The sequence below is a fragment of the Eucyclogobius newberryi genome, unplaced genomic scaffold, assembly GCF_026437365.1.
Source record: "Eucyclogobius newberryi isolate DKJ021-1_F unplaced genomic scaffold, fEucNew1.0.hap1 SCAF_9, whole genome shotgun sequence".
NCBI classification, from domain to species: Eukaryota; Metazoa; Chordata; class Actinopteri; order Gobiiformes; family Gobiidae; genus Eucyclogobius; species Eucyclogobius newberryi.
Genome location: NW_027316532.1, coordinates 23,838,030 through 23,864,912, shown reverse-complemented (window position 1 = coordinate 23,864,912; position 26,883 = coordinate 23,838,030). Strand labels below are relative to the sequence as shown.

The 26,883-nt window shown below is 41.7% G+C and overlaps 1 protein-coding gene across 1 annotated transcript in view; it reads right to left on the bottom strand.

The window, feature by feature from the left end:
* The window catches only part of kank4 (KN motif and ankyrin repeat domains 4), a 126,680-nt gene that overhangs the window by 13,113 nt on the left and 86,684 nt on the right, over positions 1 to 26,883 (bottom strand). The window contains exons 3-5 of the mRNA XM_072438301.1: positions 15,735 to 15,808; positions 12,005 to 15,229; positions 6,687 to 6,783 (exon numbers count right to left, since the gene is read on the bottom strand). Coding sequence (XP_072294402.1) covers positions 6,687 to 6,783; positions 12,005 to 15,229; positions 15,735 to 15,750 — 3,338 coding nt within the window. The 5' untranslated portion in view covers positions 15,751 to 15,808. The remainder of the gene's footprint in view (positions 1 to 6,686; positions 6,784 to 12,004; positions 15,230 to 15,734; positions 15,809 to 26,883) is intronic.

Here is a 26,883-nt window from a genome sequence, read left to right as displayed (position 1 = left end):
ACTTGAGAGTAAATGGTTGCCCAGTACTTAAAGTTTGTTTATGTAGTTTCTGCAAAATATAATACTACAATTTTCATGATGTTCCTTAGGGCCAAAAGTACTTTGGTATGTGACCACTAAGTAAAATGCTCAACTTGTACTAGTCCCAAAACAATAAAACCCCAAGATAGCAATAAATAAGTAAAATTAACACAGAAATGAATAAAAAAAATTTCAGACATTTTAAAGATGTACAAACATATGAAATAAAAATATGGATCCTACATTTGGGCTCAGAAATCAAAACATTCTCTATAGAAGTTGAAAACGCCAAACATTTCCAGCGCTTTGCTAAAGTAAACACCCTCCAAACAAATAGTACCCTCTACGTTTTACTTAAATCCTGTGTGCAACGTGGGTACCGGTACATGCAAACAAATCCTTGCCAGTGCGGGTCCCGGTGCTTCATTATTAGTTCAGGAATAGAGCTGTCAGGTTATGTTTACACATCATTTAAAAGAAGGGAGGAAGGAACAAAGCTTGCACTGGCTTTGGCAAAACACAGCAGAGGGGAGCAGGTCATAAAACATTCAAGCTCAGGAATCCAGCTGAAGGTTGAAATGAGCCGGGCGTGGGCTTGATTTCCTTCATTTAAGTCGAACAGAACAATAGACACAGTTTCCTTAAAGCAACAAGCACCGTCTGGACCGTTAGATTGATAATATGAAGCTGGGATTGCTTATTTTGTATAAATATATTAATACCGTATTTTCTGGACGATAAGTAGCACCTTTTTTCATAGTTTTGGCCGGGGTGCCGAGTTAACTGCTTCCGAAGAGTGCACACGCTTTTTTGCTCGCTCCGCTTGCTATCGCTGCTTTCCTTATTTATTTTGCTTTTTAATCAGTTTTTGTCTTCCAAACATTTTTGCTTTAGACTTTTTCAAGTAAACCAAGGATTTTAAGAACATTTTTCCAGTTTTAACGACATATCTGACGCCAGCGACATGTCCGTGAGAAGAAGTGAGAAAGACTGTGAACGCTGTCGGAAATATCAACAAGAAATTAATGAGCTGAAAACACGGATATTTGTTTTGGAATCTGAAAAAGTTCTTCACGATACCATTCCTGTGTCAACCGACGGTAAGAAGAGCACACTTTTTACAAGAAAAACTGCTACTTTCAACCTAAACCGCAGTGACTCTGTGTCGTTTCCAAAACTGTCTAAAAAACAGAAAGACCAGGCTGTTTCTTGGAACAAACTTGGAGCAAAGCCTAAACGATACAAAGATAACGTGAAGTCACCTAAAATACAGCTCACCAACAGATTTTTACCACTTTTAGAGATGGAATTAAATGAAAAAAGGAAAGATGACGTGGCCAAAATACAGCGAGGAGGATCTGTGCCAGGAGCCAAGGTCACGAAGATTGTTTTAGTTGGGGACGGCGCGATAAGTCACGTGACGCATGAAAAGATAAACACACATTCTTTTCCAAGCGCCACTGTTTCTGAGATAATGTCACTCCTTCCAAATATTATGGCTAAGCATGGAGGAGCTAAACAGCTGATTGTGCACGTGGGTGCAGTGGACATGCGGCGGGAACAGACTGAAGTTTTGAAAAAAGACTTCTTGAAGTTATTCGACGTGCTTGATAAAATGGAAATCAAAACATTCATAAGTGGACCTCTTCCAAACATCGACAGGAGGATAAACAAGTTTAGCCGGCTTCTTCAGCTGAACACATGGCTGTCCAAAGAGTGTTCCCCGAGAGGACTACACTACATTGAGAACTTCTATCTATTCTGGAAACGAGAGGACCTGTTTAAGAGAAATGGCCCCCACCTATGCAGAGGTGGAGTGAGGGTGCTGACAGAGAACCTGCTCCACGCTCTGAGGCATTGGACTGGGCCTGGACAGGGTCCTGAGCAGATAGTTAGAGAAGAGAGGAATGAGAGAAGAATTCCTGCTCCATCAGCCAGAGACCGAGCCAATGTTTCAACATCAAATGCACCACAACCTCAGCCTCCACCAAAGGATTCATCAGCAGCTGCTCCACCACCACCAGCAAAGGATTCAGCTCCAGCTGCTCCACATTCACCTCCACCGCCTCCAGCAAAGGAACAATCTTCAAAGGCCTTGGACCCATCTGTGACAAGCCCAACAACATCCCCGTCATCGCCCCTGCCTTCACACCAGCCCTGGGTTCCCCCTGCAACATCTACTCCCACTAAAGATTCATCATTCTCCTTCTCATCTCCACTCTCACCCATGGGCCTTCCCAGCCATTTTGAAAGTCTGATCAAATCAGGCATTAAGATGGCTCCACTCACGCCCAATATAGCAAGGGCTATGCCGACTACACCAACAAAAGCCCCACCACCCATCCCCCCTCGCCTCTCACCTGGTCTCAAACTCTCCTTGGCTACAAAAGCCCCACCACCCATCCAACCTCGCCTTTCACCTGGTATCTCCCATAGCTAGGATGCACTGGGTCTCAGCGTTGCCGGGACTTATTGTCACATTAAAAATCAAACCAACCCGGGGCCCTATGTAAAAAGAGCCCCCCCTAGTGCAATTTCTGTAGTCACATCATCACAGAGATGGAAAAACAAAATGCGAGTCAGGCCCAATCTAAGAAATGTGATTCATATTCCCTGTGAAAAGATAAAGCCCAGTCTCACTGAAACTAGTCTGAAACTTGCTGTGGTAAATGTCAGATCCTTATGTAACAAATCTCTCTTAATTAATAATTTTATTTCTTCTTATAATCTTGATTTTATGTTTTTAACTGAAACATGGCTTGACAAAAACACAGGAAATGTAGTTCTGATAGAATCTGCTCCACCCAACTTTAAGTTTGAATCTGAAACACGAGAAAACAAAAAAGGGGGTGGAGTCTGTGCTGTCTTTAGAGATGAAATAATTACCCGCAGGTTGTCTTTTGGGGTGTTTTCATCATTTGAGTATGTATCCTTTAAAATGGAGCTAAAACGGTCTCCATCCATTCTCTTCAATGTTTTATACAAGCCTCCCCAGCACTGCCAAAGTTTTATTGATGATTTTACTGAGATGCTTTCAGTCATATGCACAGACTTTGATGGTTTGGTCATTACAGGTGATTTCAATGTGCATGTTGATAATATTTGTGACAGAAACGCTAAAGAGCTTGATGCTGTCCTTGAAACCTTCAGTCTTACTCAGCATGTGAGAGGCCCCACCCACAGCAAAGGACACACTCTAGATCTCATAATTACAAAGGGGGTAAATATTTCAAATGTTAATGTGATCGATGTTGCTCTGTCTGATCATTTCAGTGTCTTCTTTGACCTGTCTGTTTCTCCCAAACCTCCGGTTGGTCCTGCAGTTGTTCAGAGGAGACACATAAGTGATGGCACAGGTGCACTGTTTATGGAAATGATAAACTTTGAAAATGTCTCATGTTCTAATGTAAATGATTTGATGAACTCTGTTACATCTAGTGTTTTGAATGTTCTGTACACCATCGTGTCCAGAACATTAAAGGCTAAAATGGTTAAAAATAAGCAGAAGGCGCCGTGGAGAAATGATGATTCGGTCAGGGCACAGAAAAGGGAGTGCCGCAGGGCTGAACGGAAATGGCGCAAGTCAAAGCTCCAGGTTCAAAAAGAGATTTACAAAGAAAAGCTGAACATGTACAACCTAATCTTATGTAGAACTAGGGAAAGATATTTTTCTGAAATAATTGGAAGCTGCAGTAACAACTCGCGTGTCCTGTTTGCCACAGTAAACAGATTAACAAACCCTCCAGCTCAGCTGCCGTTAGAACTCATTTCCACATCCAAGTGTAATGAGTTTGCATTATTCTTTAATGACAAAGTTCAGGGCATTAAAAATGCTATAAATCCCACAATGCAAAAAAATACCCTAAAACCACCAAGACACTTAGAGCTAACTCACTTTGCACCAGTAACTGACAAAACTGTCCATGAGATCATCACCAGTCTGAGTTCATCTACATGCTGCCTCGATGTGTTATCCACCAAATTTCTAAAGTCTGTGCTGAACAGTTTGTTAGCACCACTCACTCACATAGTTAACATGTCGCTTCAATCTGGAACATTCCCAATGTCTTTGAAAACTGCGGTCATAAAGCCTCTCCTAAAAAAGAGCAGTCTTGATGCCGCAGTACTGAGTCATTACCGGCCCATCTCTAATCTGCCATTTTGGGGCAAAGTCCTTGAAAAGGTTGTTTACCAACAGCTCACAGATTTCCTCTTAATAAACAACTCATTTGATGTTTTTCAGTCAGGTTTTAGACCTCATCACAGCACTGAGACTGCTCTTGTCAAGGTGACAAATGACATCCGCCTGAACACTGACACGGGCAAAGCCTCAGTCTTAATTCTGTTAGATCTGAGTGCTGCTTTTGACACTGTCGATCATGGGATCCTCTTACAGAGACTAGAGGACTGGGTGGGCATCACTGGCACTGCCCTAAACTGGTTAAGGTCCTATCTGGAAGACAGGAAGTACTTTGTTGAAATTGGTAGCTGTGTCTCAGACCACATGACCCTGACCTGTGGAGTGCCCCAAGGGTCAGTCCTGGGTCCCCTTCTGTTCAACCTCTACATGCTGCCGTTGGGTCAGTTGATACGCAGTGAAAATGTGTCCTATCACAATTATGCAGACGACACTCAGATCTATGTTTCACTATCGGCAGGTGACTATGGACCAGTAGATTCACTCTGTCACTGCATCCAACAGATCAGTTTGTGGATGCAAAACAACTTTCTCCAGCTGAACTCAGACAAGACTGAAATAATTGTTTTTGGTCCACAGAAACAAAGAGAAAGTGTTAGCGGTCACCTCCAGAGTCTCGCTCTAAAACCTACAAACTGTATTAGAAATCTGGGGGTAATAATGGACTCAGACTTGAACTTTAATAGCCACGTCAAATCAATAACATCAGCAGCTTTTTACCATCTAAAAAACATTGCCAAAATCAAAAATATACTGTCAAAACCAGATTTAGAGAGACTTATCCACGCGTTTGTCTCCAGTAGATTAGACTACTGTAACGGCCTGCTCACTGGCCTCTCCAAACGAGCTGTAAAACAGCTGCAGTACATCCAGAACGCTGCTGCTCAGGTCCTGACCAGAACCAGGAAGTATGATCACATTAGTCCTGTTCTCAGATCTCTGCACTGGCTCCCTGTGGCTCAGAGAATAGACTTTAAAGCAGCTCTGCTTGTGTACAAGTCTCTCCATGGCCTAGCACCAAAGTACATCTTGGATATGTTAGTGCCATATGAACCATCTCGGACTCTGAGGACCTCAGGGACCGGCCTCCTGCTGGTGCCCAGAGTCAGGACAAAACATGGGGAATCTGCGTTTCAGTTTTATGCAGCTAAAATCTGGAACAGTCTTCCTGAAGATGTGAGACAGGCTTCTACTCTGACAATGTTCAAATCTAAGCTAAAAACAGTTTTGTTTAGCTGCGCATATGACTGAAGGGATTTTTTCTTTGCACTCTTCTCTTTTGTTTGTGATTTTATTAGTTTAGAAAATCAGTTGGATTGATAATTTTTTATTTAGTTAATTTTATTGTATTTCTGTAATTTCTTTGTGATTTGAATGCATTTTTCCTGCTGTGTGAAGCACTTTGAATTGCCTTGTGTATGAAATGTGCTCTACAAATAAACTTGCCTTTCCTTGCCTTGCCTTATATGTGATATTATCCGTTATTTTCACACTGACAACCACAAGAGGGCGCTCTAGGCTCTAAGCGACGCAGAAGAAGAATCTGCACTTCCTCTACCTCTGGAGTTTGTGGAGTTGTTTAGAAGTGACACAGAGGAAGAAGAATTCAATGGATTTAGTGATTTGGGGTAAAACTGATGCTTTGGTAAACTTGTTAGCATGTTCTTTATGCTATAGTTATCTGAATAACTGTTAATATGTTACGTTAACATACCAGACACAAAATGCGACTTATACTCCGGAAAATACGGTAATATGAATAATACATGTATGCCTCATCTGACCGAGATAAGCATGCTTTTTCTTAAGTAATTCGAGCCTTTTACATTAATAACTCGTGGTGCAGTGGTTAGTATTGTTCTAATATAAACGGGAAAGGTCTGTTTATGTGGAAATAGTATATATTTAGAGAACATCGAGAGCGACTGGTGATTAAAGTTTATGAGCTCCAAAGTTTGGCTCCAAAAGCTTGTAAACTAATGCTAAATTAATGTATACATTTACATCTTCCTAGTTTGGAATCTAAATATTCCAACAAATAAATGTCAGCGTGGATATGTGTAAAAGAAATGATAATAAAAGTAGCATAAAAAGCACACCTAGCATAAAAGCCTTGCATATCAGGTGACTCACTGACCTACACGCTCTTTAAAATTAAATACCATTTTCAAATTTGCCTTCCTCTTATTTATAACAGCGTGATGAAATACCTAGAATCCTTTTCCACATTTAAATGAATAATTGTGCCAAAGCCCCATTAAGCACAGACATTGAAGATATGTAATCCCTTTTTCATGATGATTCCGAACCAAAATAGTAGCATTTAATAACACGCCATCAGCAGCAAAGTACCCATTCGCCTGTAGGTGTTTGTCAGTGTCGGAGCAAAGCCAAAATGCAAACCCGCGCCGCAGCACACGTGTATTAATCTAACGGATTAGAAAGGTGATTAAAAAGGCGAACTCACCCTCCGTTCACCCCGACAAACTTCAGGTTTTTCTTGGCTCCCTTGTTCCCCGGCTTGTCTGCCACGCCATTTTTCTTCATAATAGATTTGAGCCCGGCTGCAGAGGAGGAGGAAGAAGAAAAGAGAAAAGGAAGGAACAAAAAGGTGAGAGAAATTAATTCGATTTCATAAAAAGCAGTGCGGAAAATGGGCCATAGTCAACATTTAAGGCCTGTCAATCTTGTCATTTCTACTTTTCTATTATGGAAACAATGTCACTACCAAGATTGTCATGTCCACTCAGTCACAGGATTCTATTACAGAGACTAGATTGGATGTGCTTCTCTGGTATTGCCCTAAATTGGTCCTATATAGACAGGAAGTACTTTGATGAAATCAGTAATTGAACTCAAACAAGACGGAATTCATTGTCTTTGGCCAGAGAAGCAAAGAGAACGTGTCACTTTCAGTCTCGCTCTCTAACATCAGCAGCTTTTTACCTTCTAAAAACAGACTTGGATCTGGCCTCCTTGCTGGTGCCAGAGTCAGAACTAAACATGGAGCTCAGGGTCCGGCCTCCTGCTGGTGCCAGAGTCAGAACTAAACATGGAGCTCAGGGTCCGGCCCCCTGCTGGTGCCAGAGTCAGAACTAAACATGGAGCTCAGGGTCCGGCCTCCTGCTGGTGCCAGAGTCAGAACTAAACATGGAGCTCAGGGTCCGGCCTCCTGCTGGTGCCAGAGTCAGAACTAAACATGGAGCTCAGGGTCCGGCCTCCTGCTGGTGCCAGAGTCAGAACTAAACATGGAGCTCAGGGTCCGGCCTCCTGCTGGTGCCAGAGTCAGGACTAAACATGGATCTCAGGGACTGGTCCCCTGAACGTGCCTACTGATATGATGTAAACATGGAAGATCTATCGCAATGCATTGTGGGAGATGGGCACTTCCCTGCTTTTCAAACAATTGCACTCATCTTTAGGTATTTTTAGTCATGTTTGTTTAATAGTAAGTTCAAAACAAGTGTGTAGTGATTTATTACTGTCACCGTCTACCTTTCTTTTCCGTACAGCACATTACATCTCTCAACAAAGGAGCCATAGACTAACTTCCTCTGAGTTTGTGACCCTAAGCCACACACATGGACACACACAGGACACACACAGGACACACACAGACACATACAGACACACACAAGACACACACACAGACACACACAGGACACACACACGGGACACACACAGGACACACACACAGGACACACACGGGACACACACAGACACATACAGACACACACAGGACACACACACAGACACACACAGGACACATACAGACACACACAGGACACACACGGGACACACACAGACACATACAGACACACACAGGACACACACACAGACACACACAGGACACACACAGGACACATACAGACAAACACAGGACACACACAGGACACACACAGGACACACACAGGACACACACAGACACATACAGACACACACAGGACACACACAGGACACATACAGACACACACAGGACACATACAGACAGGACACACACAGGACACACACAGACACATACAGACACACACAGGACACACACAGGACACACACACACACACACACACACACACACGACACACAAACAGGACACACACAGACACATACAGGACACACACAGGGCACACACAGACACATACAGGCACACACAGACACATACAGGACACACACAGGACACACACAGACACATACAGACACATACAGACACACACAGACACATACAGGACACACACACAGGACACACACAGACACATACAGGACACACACACACAGGACACACACACACACAGGACACACACAGGACACACACAGACACATACAGGACACACACACACACAGGACACACACAGGACACACACAGGACACACACAGACACATACAGACACACACAGGACACACACACAGGACACACACAGACACATACAGGACACACACAAACAGGACACACACACAGGACACACACAGACACATACAGACACATACAGACACATACAGACACACACAGGACACACACACAGGACACACACAGACACATACAGACACACACAGACACACACAGGACACACACAGACACATACAGACACACACAGACACATACAGGACACACACAGGACACACACAGACACATACAGACACATACAGACACACACAGACACATACAGGACACACAGGACACACACAGGACACACACAGGACACACACACAGGACACACACAGACACATACAGGACACACACACACAGGACACACACACACACACACAGGACACACACAGGACACACACAGGACACACACAGACACATACAGGACACACACACACACACATACAGGACACACACAGACACATACAGGACACACACAGACACATACAGGACACACACACACACACATACAGGACACACACAGGACACACACACAGGACACACACAGACACATACAGACACACACAGGACACACACAGACACATACAGACACATACAGGACACACACAGGACACACACAGGACACACACAGGACACATACAGACACATACAGACACACACAGGACACACACAGGACACACACAGACACATACAGACACACACAGGACACACACAGGACACACACAGGACACACACAGACACATACAGACACATACAGACACACACAGGACACACACAGGACACACACAGGACACACACAGGACACACACAGACACATACAGACACACACAGGACACACACAGGACACACACAGGACACACACAGGACACACACAGGACACATACAGACACACTGACACATACAGGACACACACAGGACACACACAGGACACACACAGGACACACACAGGACACACACAGACACACTGACACATACAGGACACACACAGGACACACACAGGACACACACAGGACAAACACAGGACAAGTGCGCACACAGGGACGGAGAACTGCACGTGCACGGACAAAGCACACGGTGGTCAACAGCATAAGAGAAAGTAAAGCTGGCAAAACATTTCACCAAACTGCTGTAAAGATGCAGAAACACTTCTCCGTCTTTACAGCAGTTCACACGTGGAATATAATAATAATAATAATAACAGGCTACATGCATCATAATCTAATATGAAGAAGATGTAGCCTGAATTTAACTGAAACATAAGAGAGAGTCTATATTAAGCCCTATAAAGACAAATGCAATAAACAGTTGTGTCATTTACATTTACATTTAAAGGCAAAGTGAATTGTTTTGTCACCAAATTGGGAACAATGACATATTTTTTATTTGTTTACGAATCGTGTCCTGAAATGTGAATCGAACCGAATCCAGACAACCTCCAAAAATAACAAAGTAAAGGAGAATTCCAGTACTTTATTATTTTTGGAGGTTGCCTCAAACTGCCAACTTATGCCCCATTCACTACATCCATGAATAATGTGGTGTCCAAACAACAGTGTTCGCAGGTTTTATAAATGATAGGCCAGATGGAAACATTTATCATTCCCTGAGGACACTATATCGCCTAAATTGTTGCCTAATATCACCCGTCAAATCTAAACCCTCCTGTCCAAACGCTATGTTCTTTATATTTAATTATAGACTGCTTTTTAGTCCATTTCACGCCGCGCTCATCATGTTCTTCTAGAGGGCAATCTTCAGCATGCACCGGTCATAACTGAAGCCTTATTGACGAGATGCAACCTTGACACAGCCGGACCTACTGATGTTTAAGTACACTATAATTGATTATGTGTTTTTGCTGACTCATGTTTGGCTTCTTCCGTATTCCTGCTCAGATGTGACGTGAAGCAGATGAGGTGCAGGGGCTGACTGATGTTTAATGCAGAGACACGGCGTTTTGGCACCGGCCCCAAAAAAACACGCGACCACCATCCCACAGGAATAATGCTTTTAGATACGCCGCCGTCTCTCAGGGGACAACAACAAGACGGGGAGGAAAGTTAGAGTGTAGGCGGTGTGTAAATGACTTTATGCTTGAGAGATTTGCCATAAATAAAGTCTTGCTTGAAAAATGCATTGCAAGTACTTTTAGGATTTTAGGGCGTGTATAGATGCACAACACACACAGTCATAATGTTTAATGAAATGTTGTTTTAGATTATGGTCGAAGCCTAACTACTTTAATGCTATATTTCTTGTTAATGTCATGTTTATTATTATTAATCTGAACTATAGTCATCATAAAATATTATTTTAGGGGATGCCCAGAGATAATTTGTTTATTTCATGTGAATGTTGGTTAATCTGCTTGCCTTTATTGAACAATTACTGTTTCATTGTTGGCTTTTCTAACTTTCGTAAAGCCCTGCGAGGCGACTGCTGTTGTGATTTTGGGCTCTACAAAAATAAATGGAACTGAAGTGAATCTCTGAACGACAATGACAGTAATCTTGGGTCCTATGACATTTGTTTCTGTAAATATCCGCCAAGCTGTTCCAAATACAGTAGGTTACGATCTCCAGAGACGTTGCATACAGTATATTTTGCACTTGAAAGCGGTCTCCAGCTACAGAACTCGCTCACTGAACTTCAAATGAACTGTGAACATAGCTGAGTGATAGCATAGCTGGAGCCCTCGAGCCTTAAAGTGAATGGACAGACATCAGGAGCACGTAAGACATTTGCATTAACTACATGATGCTTACATAGTCACATGCCAATGCACTGTGCTTTATGTTCATGAAAGCAATAGAGCCTGGTGTGCAGGGCCAAGGCAATAATTTGTCAGAGGCTGATCATTAGAAGTGCTTCCTGACTGTGCGTTCTGTCAATAAATAATGTGTGGGAGAAGAAGTGGGTAGAAAGGACACTAAATTATATGGTTCATAACACTTATTTGATGTCTGGCACTGAGCAGAGAATAATGAAGCATCTAAAAACAGTTCTGCTCTAGAGGGGAGGGAGAGATGACATTTTACTCTGAATGTTGTATATTACAAGCTCTAATAATGGCTGTAATTTACCTAACCTCAATCTTAAAATGTGACAGGTAACTTTAACACTGTTTAACACCAAGCAATTGAGTTTCTGTGTCATGTTTGGAAAAAATAATGCTTTTTGACACTACAGCGCCAACACAAATGAAAATTTAGCGTTGAAACCAAGATCTTGGCCCCAGTGTTATTATGGAAGCTGTTGTAAGGCATCTAAATATAATTTAGTCGGCTGCTCTATTTTCATATTCGCATACATTGTAATGAAGAGGAAATATGAGTATTGCAGACAGTGAGGGAGACATACCGCTTAATGCACTGGAGAGGGTCAAATATGAAAGGAAGACCTACCTTGCTCCTGCTGTTTCTTGGCAGCTGCGGCTTTCTGGGCTGGGGAGTAGAAAGCTGACAGGACGCTGAGGGAGCTGACCAGCTGACTCTGGATGGAACTCATCTTGGATGGGCCTGGTTTCCCCGCTGGTTTACCTGCTGCTGCGGCGGGAGTTGCCTTTCCTGCTGGTTTGGCGCCAGTTCCTTTCACTGGCTCGGCTTTCTTCCCTGTCGCTTGCTTCGGAGCGCTGGGGGCCTCCTGCTGACCGACTGTCTGTTGCTGTGTTCCAGAACCACTGCCTAGCTGCGCCCATTGCTCCCCCAATAGTCCTGTGAGGCGCGTTACCACCTGTCCCAAAGCGGCTGGCGAGGTCGGAGAATCACTTGACCCTTTGCGTTGCGTCTCTCCACTGTCCCGACGTGAACCCTGGCCCTCTCCAGAACCACGTCGTTGGGCTGCCTCACTGGACCCCCGGCGAAGTGGCTGGGTTTCACTCCCTTCTTTCTGTGCTTGACCCTCTCCACCTGAACTCCTCCTCGAACCCTGAGATGGGGCGTCCTGCGATCCTTGGCGCGTTGGCCGGGAAGCGGGCTGAGTGACACTAGACGCCTTTTGTGGAGCTTTGACCTCTTTAGAGTTCCTTCGAGCCGTTGAGGTTTGCGACTGGATAGACTTTGGACGAGTTGAAACTTCACTTTTTGCTTGAGGTTTGGACGGAGTTTGTTCCTGACTTGCCACTTTCTCTTTAGCTTGAGGCACAGCTGTGACTTTTGAGGACTCTTGGACTTGTGCGGTGGTTGTAATGGTGGGTTGAGAAGTAGTTAAAACCTGTTCTTGGGACGGTGTAGGTTTTTGTGGCGGGGCTGGCTGAGCTGCTTGGGTTTCCATGGATGCCCTGCGAGGTCGGACAGGTGCTGACTGAGGTTGTGGAGGAGCAGCTTGGGGTTGCTCATTTGAAGGGCGTCTACCTCTTTGGGGTCTCACGGGTGCTGCAGTTTTTGGAGCATCAACCACCTTCCCAGCGGATACAGGTTCTTTGATTTTGGGTCGAACCACTTCTGCATCCTGTTTTTTAACTGTTTTGTCAGCTAAAACGACTTTAGTCTCAATTACCTCCGTTACCTCAGCTTTTTGAGCAGCCGATTCTTTGCTTTCTTCATTATTGTCCACATGCTTTTCTTCAACTTTTAGTTCCAAATCCTTTCCTGCAGCATTACTCGAATCCTTAACTAAAGACTCTTCAACTTTCCTTGTCGTCTCTAAAAATGGCTGTTCTATTTTTGTTTCTGAAACCTCAACTAAACTCACCGTTTCAGCCATTTTGCTCACCTCCTGTATTGCTCTAACTTCATTTGACGCCTCCTCTGTCTGACTGACAATGGCGTCTGTCTCTACCACTCGTTCACTACTTACACTTTCCCTTTCTTGAACATATACATGAGTTTCCACATGTCTTGCTTGGTTGTTTTCCAGTCTCCTCACCATTTCAGTTTCAGTTTGCCGGTCCGTCCTATGTGCCGCCTCTGTTTCAGTTACTCTATCCACTGTACCCACCTTCTCCGTGACCGTCCCTCTGTCTACGCTGCTGGTTCTCGGTCTTATCGGACGATTGTTCCCTGTTTCCGTTTCGGTCACCTGGTTAACTCTTTGCGCCACTGGGGTTTCCGTCGTCTGGTCTAGAGTAATCACCCTCTCAGTCTCTGTACTTCTTTCCATGCTATTCGTCCTGGGTCTTGGTGGACTCATGGCTGCTGCTTCTGCCTGTATTTCTGTCACTTGAACGTCAATTGTACTCGTCTCTACTCTCCGATCTTTGCTTTCCGCCGCCGGTTGGGGCACACAGACTTCTATACAGATCTTTTCCGTATCCGTTCCCTTATCCACTGTTCCGCACGGTTCTGTCTCTGTCTCCTGATGGGACGTGTCGACTCTTTCTGTAATTGTCCCTGTGTCGATGCTTTCCCTCCTCGGGCGGTCAATCATTTCTGGACTACACACTTCTACTCGCATTCCTTCGCTCAATTGCAAAATCTTCTCCTCTTTAGCCTTGTTTTCTTCTATTTGCCTCTTCAAGAGCGAACTTGTTCTTTCTAAATCATCTGTAGCATGAACAAGTTTTTCTTCAAGTATTCTTAACTTTTCTTGCAGCTCTTCAACACTATCTCCATCATCAACAATCGCTTTATCCGGGCTGACATGTTGACAACTACTAATCATTGTATCTTTCTCTTGTCCTGCAATTTCCTGTGATTGCTTTGGTGCCGACTGCTCAATTGGACCCCTTATTGTGTCTTTACACGTTTCCTGTCCTTTTGCTAGCACATTGCCAATGTTTGCCTCCCCTTCCTTTTTCTCTGTCTCAGGTTTAGTCTCTGGAGGCTGAGGCGTCAAAGGTAACTTAAGCTCTTGTGACGGCCGCTGTCCTTGTTGCTGACTGTGTGTCCCTGCATCTTTACTTTCTGCTGAAACTCTGGCTTTCATCTGAACTTGGAGCTGTAGAAGTAGTTTTTCTCTTTCGCCTCTCAGTGAAGATATCTGTGCCTTTAACTCTGGGATAGTTTTGACCTGCTCTTCTAACTCTCTGACGCGTTTCAGTGCCACAGTGATCTGTTGGTGAAGGCCCGTCCGATCTTGAGGAATGCGGCGTTCTGTGACATCAGGGGAAGCACGAAACATATTTTCTGAAGAGCCATTCTCTGGAGTGACTAAAACTGGACTACTGGAATCAGAACCTTTTCTTTGCTGTAAAGTGATGGGCATGCTGGACGCTCGGAGTAAGTTTGGTCGGTTTTGCAACTCTGCGGTTGACTTCTCCTCAAAACGGGACCCGACACTTGTTTCCTCTCTTGGTTTTGGTGAGACATAGCCCTGATTTGTGAAGCCCCTGCTACTCTGGCTGGTGGAGCCCAGTTTACTTTGAAAGTCAAATATCTGCTGGACTTCAGCCACCCGGGATTTTGGTTTTGGTCCCAGCGTGGATGTCCCGGACCAAGCGATGGTTTCCTTCGGAGCAGGTCGGACCCCATGTCCTGGCAGGCTGAAATTCCGGGGCAATGTGCTAAATTTGGGTGGCCCTTTTATCCTGCGTTGGATGTGGACTCTTTTTATGGTGTTTCCTTTTTCAATATCGTCGACATATTTGAGAAAGTCCAGGTCCAGGTGGAAGCCATAAGGAGTCTCCACGGAGTAGGGCAGCTGCTTTCTCTGAACCCCCGCCTCACTGCTCTTGGCCTGAACCCCATTGGCTGTGGGGAACAAAAGAACAATCAATAGAAAAATCTATACATGTGTCCTGCCACCACTTCTACTATTACAAATAACCACAGAGGTAACACTGATACAATTATGAATGTGCTCCGTGACAAAATCCACATTACCAAATTACAGATAGTGATCAGTGCTATTAGTCACGTTCACCACTTGTACATACAGGCTCCACCATGAGCACGCATGATGCTTCATTATGTAAAACCACACCACTTACTGGGAAGCAATTAACATGCAGTGATTGCGCCAAAGTAAACTAATCTGCATACAAAATGCTACGCACACTGAGAGAGACAGTGGGCGGTGATCACCTGGAGGAAATAAAGCTGCGCTACAGGCAGCGGTTATGGAGGCATGAGTCAACTGCTCAGCTATTCACCTCACAACACAATAAACCAAGGCAAGGACACCCCGGCCCTGTGAATTAGTGGATAAACTATGAAACACTGCACAGATACATTTTCAGGCAACAGCGATACCTACCACTTTTCTTGTCCATAATGGGTGGGAGAGTGTTCAGTCATTGATTTGTGTTTACCGGAGTTGGAGCAGGCAGCCTGGAAAAAAGAGAAAGAAAAATAGTTTATGTTTGGAATCTCAATCTGCAGATTCACTTTTGAGTAAATCTAGACGAGAGATACTTTCAGAAATAACAGTCCCTTCAAACAAACGTGTGACAATAATGCACGACTTGGGATGCAGAGGTCGTTCCTGCTGCTATAACCAAACTTTATGCTTTCATTACACCCATTAGCGGATGTGTAAAAGCAAATGAATTATAAATAAGCCAAAGGAGCAAAAAGATGTATAGCATGGATTCATATATTTTGAATCAAAGACAACAACAATACATTTTTACATATTACTATTACCGTATTTTCCAAAGTCGCACCAGCCAAAAAATGCATAATAGAGAAGAAAAAAACTGGAGAATGAAATGCGGTTGCAAGTGTGAAAATAACAAATAATATCACATATAAGTTGCTCCGGAGTATAAGTATATAAGTATAAATATGAGTAAGTCGCACCCCCGCCAAAACTATGAAAAAAGGTGTGACTTACAGTCCGGAAAATACGGTATTTATTTGTAAAGCAAACGAGGGAAACATTCCATTCAGAGCAACTTTGTATCATTTATTCCTGTTGAGGAAGCACAAAACTGGAGCAAGATTTCACAGTTTTATAAGAGTTATATTAGAAAAGAAGTTATCAAAACTGCGAAGGCTCAAACTAACCACACTAATGAAATATCCAATAGTGATAATAAAAACAAGAGAGCGCACCGCCCAACCTTGAACAAACCATGCATTAAATTAACCTCTAAATCCTTACAGCCAAATGCAAGGCTGTTTAACAAATAGGGCCAAATTATTCACACTATTTCCATGCACATTTGCTTCAGTCGGGAAAATAATGCACTACACGAGACAAAGGCTGCTATGAGTGCCCGCGGCTGCTGTTTAAAGGTGCTACAGTTCAGACGTATGAGGAGGTGTAAATGAACGCCGTCTCTATTCATTCAGAGAGGCGGTTTATTGCACGTATCAAATTGTCACCTGATTAGAGAAATTTTTATAGCACACAATGGAACAGCTGCTTCTTCTGCTACCGCCAAAGTAGCCGAAGGAATTAGTTAAATTTGCACTATGCATTTGTTCAGGTGGAGAATGATATTTCTTTTCCTGGAATGTTCCACAGTACGGCAATAAACGTCTATATTTTAGGTGTTTTATTGCTCACGAATACTATGGAAATATGTTTACTCTGAGCTGGATCAACTCTCACTTAGAGATGTGGTCACTTAGAGATTAGGGTTGGACAACTATAGATGAAGATATGTTTGTTATCTTAAGTTCAGGAGCAGGACCACACCCCTCTTACACCCCTTCCTGCGGCTACACTATTTAAGCATCCAGGTCACACACATCAGTGTCGTGACTTCGTGCCCCTCCCTCCCACTCTCTTTTAATTATTCTAAATCTTCTAATTTATCTCCAGAGGCCCCAAAACGGCATCCATTTCTGTACATTTGTGTTGTTCATGTTTCTCGTACGCCAATAAACACTTTGCATCGTAGCTGGGGTTATGGTCATTGCTAGTGAACTATCAATTAAACAGAAATGTGTTAAAACATGTCTTTCACCATATTAGTCGACCTATTGAAATTGGAATGTCAAAATATCACTTTATACCTTCACTTAAAAGTTTACAACACACAATTGTTTTCTGTTTTCATCTTTTTTGGTCCGTTTTTCCACTATACGGTAAAATATACACTGGAAAGTTATAGGCAACGCAAAATATCATCTCAAAAGTGAAAAAGAGATGACGGATCCTTCTCCAGAAAAAATTACATTGACATACAGTATTTCAAATTATGATTCTATTAATAGCAAGGCTGAACCTATCATGAAAATCCCTTTGTCACTTGGCATTTATTTCTATACCTTGGTGTGCACTTTGTAAAATGATGTAAAGAAAAAACCTCATGGAAATCTAGACACGGCTGTCCTCTCCTTTTGAAATAAGTACAAAATGGGATCTTACAGCTTTGCCACACCGCTTCAAAAGACTATCTTCAAATAACTCGAAACACACCTCACAAAGACAGACTACTGACCGCACAGAAGGCCGTTTGAATTCCCTAATCAAATTCCACCTCGACTCTCTGCCCAATGATATTTCCAAATGGCACACACAATTGCATTTGACAGGAGACGGACTGTAATTGACGACGTTAACATTTCATTCAGGTATTCATTAAAACATAATGAGTGTTTACGCTGACTAAACTAGAACACAGCCGGATACAGTTACTGAGGCAATTTCATTTCATTTGATTAACTGTTTGACCCCAGTATCTCGAGCTGTGGTTTAGTTTACTTCAGTTGTTTAGTCACTCAATAGGTCAATGGTGTCTCAATCGACAAAAGTATTTAGTATTTGACTACTACTGCATTTTATTGGGATTAAATGGGAGTAAAGTGTAAGTAAATGCTGACTATGAGCTCCATTTTACACATAAAGAAGCTGTTTTCTATAGTACATACAGGTCACTACAGCCCTAATAATAACAGTATGATATTGTTAGTCTTTGACATGGTGCTACGAGCGGCTAATGAGCTCCTGTCTTCCTCGCTGTCACCGTGCAGCCTTAGCGTTTGTGTGTACACTTACAAGATGCAAGTCAGAGATGTATTAATGGTGGTTTTAGAAAAAGAACTTCCTGTACAACCCGCAAAAGGAAGAAGGTGGACGTAGCATCGTAGTGTTAACATTTTCAAAAGCAGTTGTGCGAGTACTGGCAGTCGAAGTAGTGGAAGGAGCTAAACAGTAGTGGCCATAGTAGCAGCAGAAACTAGCGAGTTAGTTGGTCTTAGTAGTAAACGTGGGAAATGTATCAACAATGTATAATATTGCAGTGTGTTTTGTTGAGAAATGCATAATTAGATGCTTTAAAAAAAGGCTGCTCCTCAATCCCAACATTTGCAGGAATGTTCTTGCACATTCTTATGGATTATTGTCATCGGGCTGATGTAAAACAAAACCATATATTGATATATTTGTACATTTTGCCCGATAATTATGACTCTCCACTAACCAGAGGAGCTAGACGTAACAGCACCTCCACCACACACTCTAACAGTGTCCGAGTACATATTTTGCTACTTCTTCCTGCAGATACATTTCGGAGCGAATCACAGGCAGCGTTCTGTGTTCTGTGAGAGATGACATTTTGCAAGAGCAGCGTTTCGCACGCGGGCGCCGTAATCAATCAACGTGACAGTCGATCCACCTCCGGACCCAAACCATGACAAGCCCTATTTGTTCCCCCATTTCTGTCCCCCGTACGAGAAGCTTTAATAAAGAGCCCGGCTGGTGACCTGGAGGAGACTTGTTGTCACGTCTAAACAGATAGAGACGAAACCGTGCAGCGCTGGAACGTATCTGACAAGAGTGTGATTGATACCTCGACAGCCGCTTTGACAGAGCGTCCACGGAGGGCGGGCAGCAGTGGTCTTATGCGCGCATGTTTTTCAAGGTCCGGCCGTTGTCCTGAAGGCCTAATTAGTCGTTCTGGAGCAGACGAATGTTACATGTAATTGCCGAGCGCATGCCGACACGGCTGGCAACGGTACACAGTGGGCAGGCAACAAAGGGCTCTCTTAATTAGATCATTATCAAAACAGAGATATGTGGAGAGGTGGGCTGGAAAACAGAAAGCGGCAGTTTACAAAAAGGAGTGAAATGAAAATTATGCTATTAAAATCCACTGTAATTTACTGGCTCCGCGTATGACAAGATCATAGAGAGGTTTTTGTACTCTATGATTTTGTGAAATGTGATGGTGTGAAAGTAGATACGGCTAGATACAAGTCTAATATTATATTTTGGCATTTCACGATGGTTACAAAACTACTTGGAACAAAATACAGATCAAGAAATTTGACAGATTACGGTAAGTGTCCTATAACAGTGAGTAACAGAAACTAAAACTGTGTTCATGGGATGAAGTGAATCATATAAATCATATAAATGTGTAATTGTTGTTTTTTATACCTTCAGCTCACCTTGCTTGGAAGATCATTCTTAGTGACTGAGTTCACATCACACGTTCACACGTCTTTATTCATGTGTAGAACTCAATAGTGCCACACATCAATCTGCCATGAGCCAGGTTAACCTTCAGCTATAACGCTGCTAAACCCAGACGTGACCTATTCTTGATGTATTGCAATTTTTGCTCTCTCTTATTGACTTGTTGTCCATTGACATATATGTTTTTCAGCATTCAATACACAACTGTGGAGCTACAAATTGCCCTTGGGGATAAAAACGCTTTCTGAATCTGATCTCCTTTACAATGACCACTCAAATAACACTCAAACAATAGAGAAGCATTAGCTTGAGCTACAATCTGGTGCAAAGCATCTCTCCTGATGAGATACATGTGTGTTGTGCTCTATCCCTGCCTCAAATACATAACTGAACTTAAAGGTGGTACGGACGATTTTTTTCAGCAAATTTTTTATTATATTTCCTCGTGGCGTGGATAAATCATTTGTCCTGCCACGTATCAATCATAAAACGCACCTACCGCTCACCTGCAGCCGCGTGCGGTTCCTCCTCACGTTTCCGCGTGCCTAAGCGCATGGATCTATCATAATATAGTTCCCTCAGTGTACGGGGCAAAATGAAGACGGAGAAAGACAGTTCGAGCTGACGCAGAAGTGGACAGAAATCTACGGGAGACGAGAGATGCGATGCGCTCCATTGCACTAATAAACAAACGCACGTGTGTGTTGTATCAGTCCACACGGGGGAGTGCACATGCGCACTTCCGCCTGCGTTCTCAAATCGCCGAAAAATCATCCATACCGCCTTTAACATTCACTGTTGTAATACAATGTACTGCCTATGGAATAAAGGTATGTTACTTAAAATTTCACAGAGCTACATGAAAATGATCATTTTGGAAATGTTTTGTTGCTTTTTATGAATGTCCCACACTAATTGTGTATCTTGTTGTGCTGTGCACTTTGCAAAACAGCTTCTTACAACAAAAAAATTGTTTCCCCAGATCCTAGAACAAAAGTATTACCTACATCTGATCAATATGTTTGAGTTTTCAGTGGCAATTGTGAAAATCCAAGTCAGTAGAACGACGTCAAATCACCCGTTTCATCTTCAGAAGTTTAACCTGATGCAGAAACATGGAAGAACAGTTGTGGGAAAGAGAAGGCTGATGTAGCAGAGAAACATCATGTGAATGGATCCTCTAATGAGAGCGCGTCCCCTCCAGTGCACACACAGACCTGTTTCCAGCAGGATTATAATTAAAGAGACTTCTAAAGCAGCTCTGCCTGAAGAAAAGGCAACAAAAGCAGTGTTGGATTGGATGTTTGATGTGTAGAGAATATGACGTCATGAAATATAATGTTATTTGTATACACGATTATGGTTTTATACATTAGACAGTTTGGGATTAGCTTGTTTGAATAACATTATACTTAATACCAGGCCTGTCATGGTGCTTATATTAACTATATATTCATCACATGTACCTTCTTTATTTGCACAAGTAGGTCACTTATGTTCTGTTGTACAATAACATGTGAGCTGTAGAAGGTTAAATAAATAACATTATACATACTAACTAACTACTGCAAGTGTTTCATTGTGTTATTTAGTCATAATTCATATTCAATCTACATTTACTATGCTTTCGAGTCATCGTCTTCATTATTGTACACAGTTTATCACAATGTTTTCTGTAGCAATTTATCTTCAAATTTGTTATCGTGACAGGATTAATAATATGTATATTAAAGCAAAAGGTAATCTATCAAATTGACTTGCAAACAATATTTCAATCCCATTGTAATACAGGGGTTATTCATTATTGATGCGCACATGTAGACGGCAGGCTCCAGAGCATGAATCAAGGATAGGACGCTTTTTAATTTACGTCAGAAATTACCTTAACCAAAAGTACATCAATAAATTATTATTATACGGCCTGTAAACTAAACAGATCTTCCGGTTCAGAAATCACGGCTTTTAAACATCCTTTTAGTCGTCTTTGATCATTGTAATCGTTAGCCGGACTCTACAGACTCAAAAACACACGTCAAAAAGACCTTTTTTAACAAAGACAGCGGCATTATTAAATACAAATTATAACATTTTCATCCACAATATACTTTATTCTCCATCTTCTAGAAATATTCTCCGTCTAGAATCCATTAGTCACCATAGTTCAAATTATTACCGTAATTTCCGGACTATAAGTCGCACCTTTTTTCATAGTTTTGGCCGAGGTGCGACTTATACTTATATTTATACTTATATACTTATACTCCGGAGCGACTTATATGTGATAGTATTTGTTATTTTCACACTTGCAACTTATATATGTTTTTTTTCTTCTCTATTGTGCATTTTTTGGCTGGTGCGACTTATATTCCGGTGCGACTTATAGTCCGGAAAATACGGTATTTGGTTGAAGTTGAAGTATTTAAAAACTAAATAATCAATAACTAGTCGACGTCTAAAACAATCATTAGCGGTAGTTGCAGGCCTATCACAATCAATGGGTATTTTGAACATGTGCTGTAGGCCGATATAAATTAAACTATTTAATGTCATGCCGCCAACTAAAAATACCTATCCATAATGGCCTGGTTTCTCTCATGTGCGTAACCTCTTAAAGGACACAGGGGCATCTCTCAACAGCAGTCCAATAAGCCTGTCAGCTCACGCCGCAGAGTACGACAAACCCGGGCCAACCCAGAGCGCGGTTAATAAAGCACTACTGACAAGCTGTTTCTGTAATGTCGGCAGCATAGAGCCTCTGCAAGTGCGGTATTATCCAGCAGATAGTTTAAAACAAACACACAATATCACATTTTAGGACAATAATGTTTTTTATTGCGATAGAAAGGACAACAATCGTTCTGGGCACATTTTGTAACAATTATGCGCATCTTTGTACCTCCAGATTGTACAGAAAAAAGCTACGTAAGCGCGATGTTCGCCTGTAGATCACCGTTTTCGTCACGTTTGACAAAGTAGAATGCCGTAATAGTTAGTTAGTCATGGAATCATCATATTAAAATGGTCACTATCCTTATTATTCCTGATATTTTTTAGGAATTTTGTTGTAATATTATTGTTAATTGCAATAATTTTAGCCGTGATAAATATGACAGGGAATTTCAATATAAACCCGTGCGTAGTGTCGATTATTGTAAGAAGAATTACCGTATTTTTCGGACTATAAGACGCACCTTTTTTCATAGTTTTGGCCGGGGTGCGACTTATACTTATATTTATACTTATATACTTATACTCTGGAGTGACTTATATGTGATATTATTTGTTATTTTCACACTTGCAACCTCATTTCATACTCCAGTGCGACTTATATATATATTTTTCTTCTCTATTATGCATTTTTTGGGTGGTGCGACTTGTACTCCGGAAAATGCGACAGGGAAAATGATTAAACCTTCTGAATAATAGGTAAAGCTAAAGTGGGGATCAGTGATTATTTATTTGATTAGTGGAGAAGTAAAACAAATATTTCTACTCTACATTGATAAATAAAGGTTGAAATATGTCGACTGAAGACTTCTAGATAAATAATATTTACAAATTAAGAGTTATATTGATGAACATCTAAAACAGTTTGTTCTTTTTTTACTTTGTTTGTTGCAAAAGGTCTTTTCATATGCATTTTAGAGTTTGCATAATCTACATAACGCTGAATATGATCGTTAGTTTTTGTCGTCGACAAGACACGATTGGGCGATTCGTCGTTCCAGCCCCAGCAGTTTTGATATGAAATTGGAAGAAAACATATTCCATCTCTTTTTAAATGACCCTCTGACGCACTAATTCCCCACACAAACATCAGATTGACCCACCTACCGAGACGGGGGAAGCACACGTTAATTGAATGTCATGGGTCGTTACTTTGGGAGGCCTGTGTAAAGGAGATTGAATTAGTTTAATACATTGACATAGAGCAGGCCGAGGCAGAAGACGGCGACAGGAAATAGAATTGATCTGGACAAATGGAGGACAGGAGGTGTCTGTGGTGGAGGGGAGAGTGGAAATCTGTGGTGGCTGCGCGCTACACTCAAGGAAACTACTCTCTTGTATTCGAGGGCAGTGTTTGTTTAATTTCAAGTACAATACCATTATTTTCTTACAGCGAAATGGAAAATACAATCTCTTTTTTCATATGTGTGGAAATTATGTGATGCCAAACTGTATTTCATCGTTCATATTCTAAAGAAGAATGAGGAAATAGGCTAGAATGAAGTCTAAAGAATAAAGTCTAAAGAATAAAGTAGAATAACATTTTTTCCCCCTTCTCTTTCTCTCTCTCTTTCTTTATTTTATTTCTTTATTTGTATTTTTATTTTGACGGTGTGGCGTGGAACTACAGAAGACGCACAACTACAGAAGACGTAAAACTACTGAAGACGTACAACTACAGAAGACGTACAACTACAGAAGACGTACAACTACAGAAGACGTAAAACTAAAGAAGACGTACAACTACAGAAGACGCACAACTACAGAAGACGTAAAACTAAAGAAGACGTACAACTACAGAAGACGCACAACTACAGAAGACGTACAACTACAGAAGACGTAAAACTAAAGAAGACGTACAACTACAGAAGACGTAAAACTAAAGAAGACGTACAACTACAGAAGACGCACAACTACAGAAGACGTAAAACTAAAGAAGACGTACAACTACAGAAGACGCACAACTACAGAAGACGTACAACTACAGAAGACGCACAACTACAGAAGACGTACAACTACAGAAGACGTACAACTACAGAAGACGTAAAACTAAAGAAGACGTACAACTACAGAAGACGCACAACTACAGAAGACGTACAACTACAGAAGACGCACAACTACAGAAGACGCACAACTACAGAAGACGTACAACTACAGAAGACGTAAAACTACAGTGGGTGGCGGTAATGTAACACTTGGATACCAACCGCCATAAAACACCAAAGAAGAAGAAGAAATAATAATGAGTAAAAACTTCCACACATCCTGATAAATATTGTCAATTTGAGTCATTTTAACAATACTATGTGTCTCGCAGAGTAAAACTGATATAGTGTTATTTTTTCGTCAAGGAATAAGCTCAGGGAGACGAGCACATCAGAAAGGGCATCTGGAGTAAAAACTATGCTACATATCGTTGCCAGAAAAAAAAGTACCTTGATAAGAAAATGCTGACAGAAAGAGCTAAATATTATGTTTGTTTGTGTTCACACTTTTCTGTTCATTCAATTTAGACAGATATGAATGTAAATCATAATCATAAGTGAACATGTGCCTGCAGTTTTGGAATAGAAACCAAGAGGGCCAAATTTAATGGCATTACATTTTACAAACTGCTCCCTGTAGTACCAGTCCAAAGCAAATTGGCAAATGAATGTTGGATTTAGTCAGATTTCTCACAGCAGGTCTGTGTAGTTTTCATTCATTCCGTTACATAATCCTATCACTAAAATGTAATTGAAATGAAGCATGGAAGGCTTTCACTAATCTGGTTTCCCTCCTGCAAACTACCTGGAGTATAATACACTTAGGACTCTAGGACTCAGTGAAAATAAGCTTCTTTATGCAGACATTTTTATCTTTAATTTTGTATTTATTTATTGTTTTAATTTATTTCTTATTTATTTTATTATATATATACTTTTTCTGTTTTTACTGAAAGAAAAGAGAGAAGATGGAGACAAAAAAAGGGCGGGGCCAGAGAAAACATTGTGGGTCATTTAAAAAATATTTGAAAAAGGGCATCCCATGAAAAGAAAGGTTAAGGCATATACATTTCAAAAATAATAGTTCAATTTAGTCCAGATAATTTTAAATGTTATGCAGTCATTTTTAAAGGGGTCCACCACCTGCTTGTCTCCATGGAGATGTCATTGCTATGCCTGTAATGTCCCATAGTATAGCAACAAACTCATCTACCTTGCATTTATTCAATTGTAGATGTTAAAAACTGCATTCTTACTATGAGCAGGGTCACCTCTCCACAGATGTGACTTGTACCGTGGCCTCTTGGCGTCACCTGATTGTTTCCACTTCAACAATACTTCATTTGCACTGCTAGTTGTTTTGTATTCGTCTATTTTTATTTAGTACCTTATTTTTTTGTCAATAAAAAAAGTTTTCAGATTCTTATCCACCAGAAAGGTTGCATAGTGCACCTAGTTTAGTCTTCAATTCCGTTTAGACAAGTCGCTATTTTTGACAAAATTTTTGAAGATTTTCTCCTGACACCAGCTCTTTTTGTGTTTTCCTGTGTGATCACAACTGACAGTATAATTAGTCAATCTGGTGAACTGCAGGTGACGGTTTTGCATAATGACAGCCTCGGCGCAGGAAAAGTCAAGCTAATTTAGTGACATTTCAGAAGTCTGCGGCGCTGCGGGGGATGAAGGATGGACCGGGAGACTATATCTGATAGTGCAGAGCGCTTTTTGCAAGAACAGATCAATTTCTCCGACTCCGAAATGCGATTTGCGCCATAGATCTTCTCGGGCTATGTATAGAACGGTACAATGTGGATACAGCGGAACATCTGTGGCATAGAACATGAAGCAGATTCATTTGATTGAGTTTAGTTCAATTGTGGTCTGCTATAGTGACTTTTCAAACTTTACAGTAACTTAGAGGAGGCGTCACTCTAAATGGATACAACGAGTACTGTAAAGAGGCCATGACGACGTTCAGGATTGTGTGCTGTGCAACTTTAGCACACAGTATTCTCATTGTGTTTCGTGAAGCCTGTTTCCGGAGATAATTAGATTGGACAAAGTCTGCGAATCTGCTCCATTCATGAAATTGTTTATGAAAAAATGCTAATTAACGCGCCACATCCGACTGTTAACCACTGGATAATACAACTGAATGTGAAATCGTCGGTGAATTAAGTTGTTTTTTTCAATCACAAACCGTACAAAGGGAAGGCATCAAGGAAAATATTGTTTTTTATGTCCGTGAAGAAGCTCTTTGCTGAACATAAAAAAGCCTGTTTGATTGTTCTGTTTCAGCTCGGAGCTAAAAGGTACAGCCG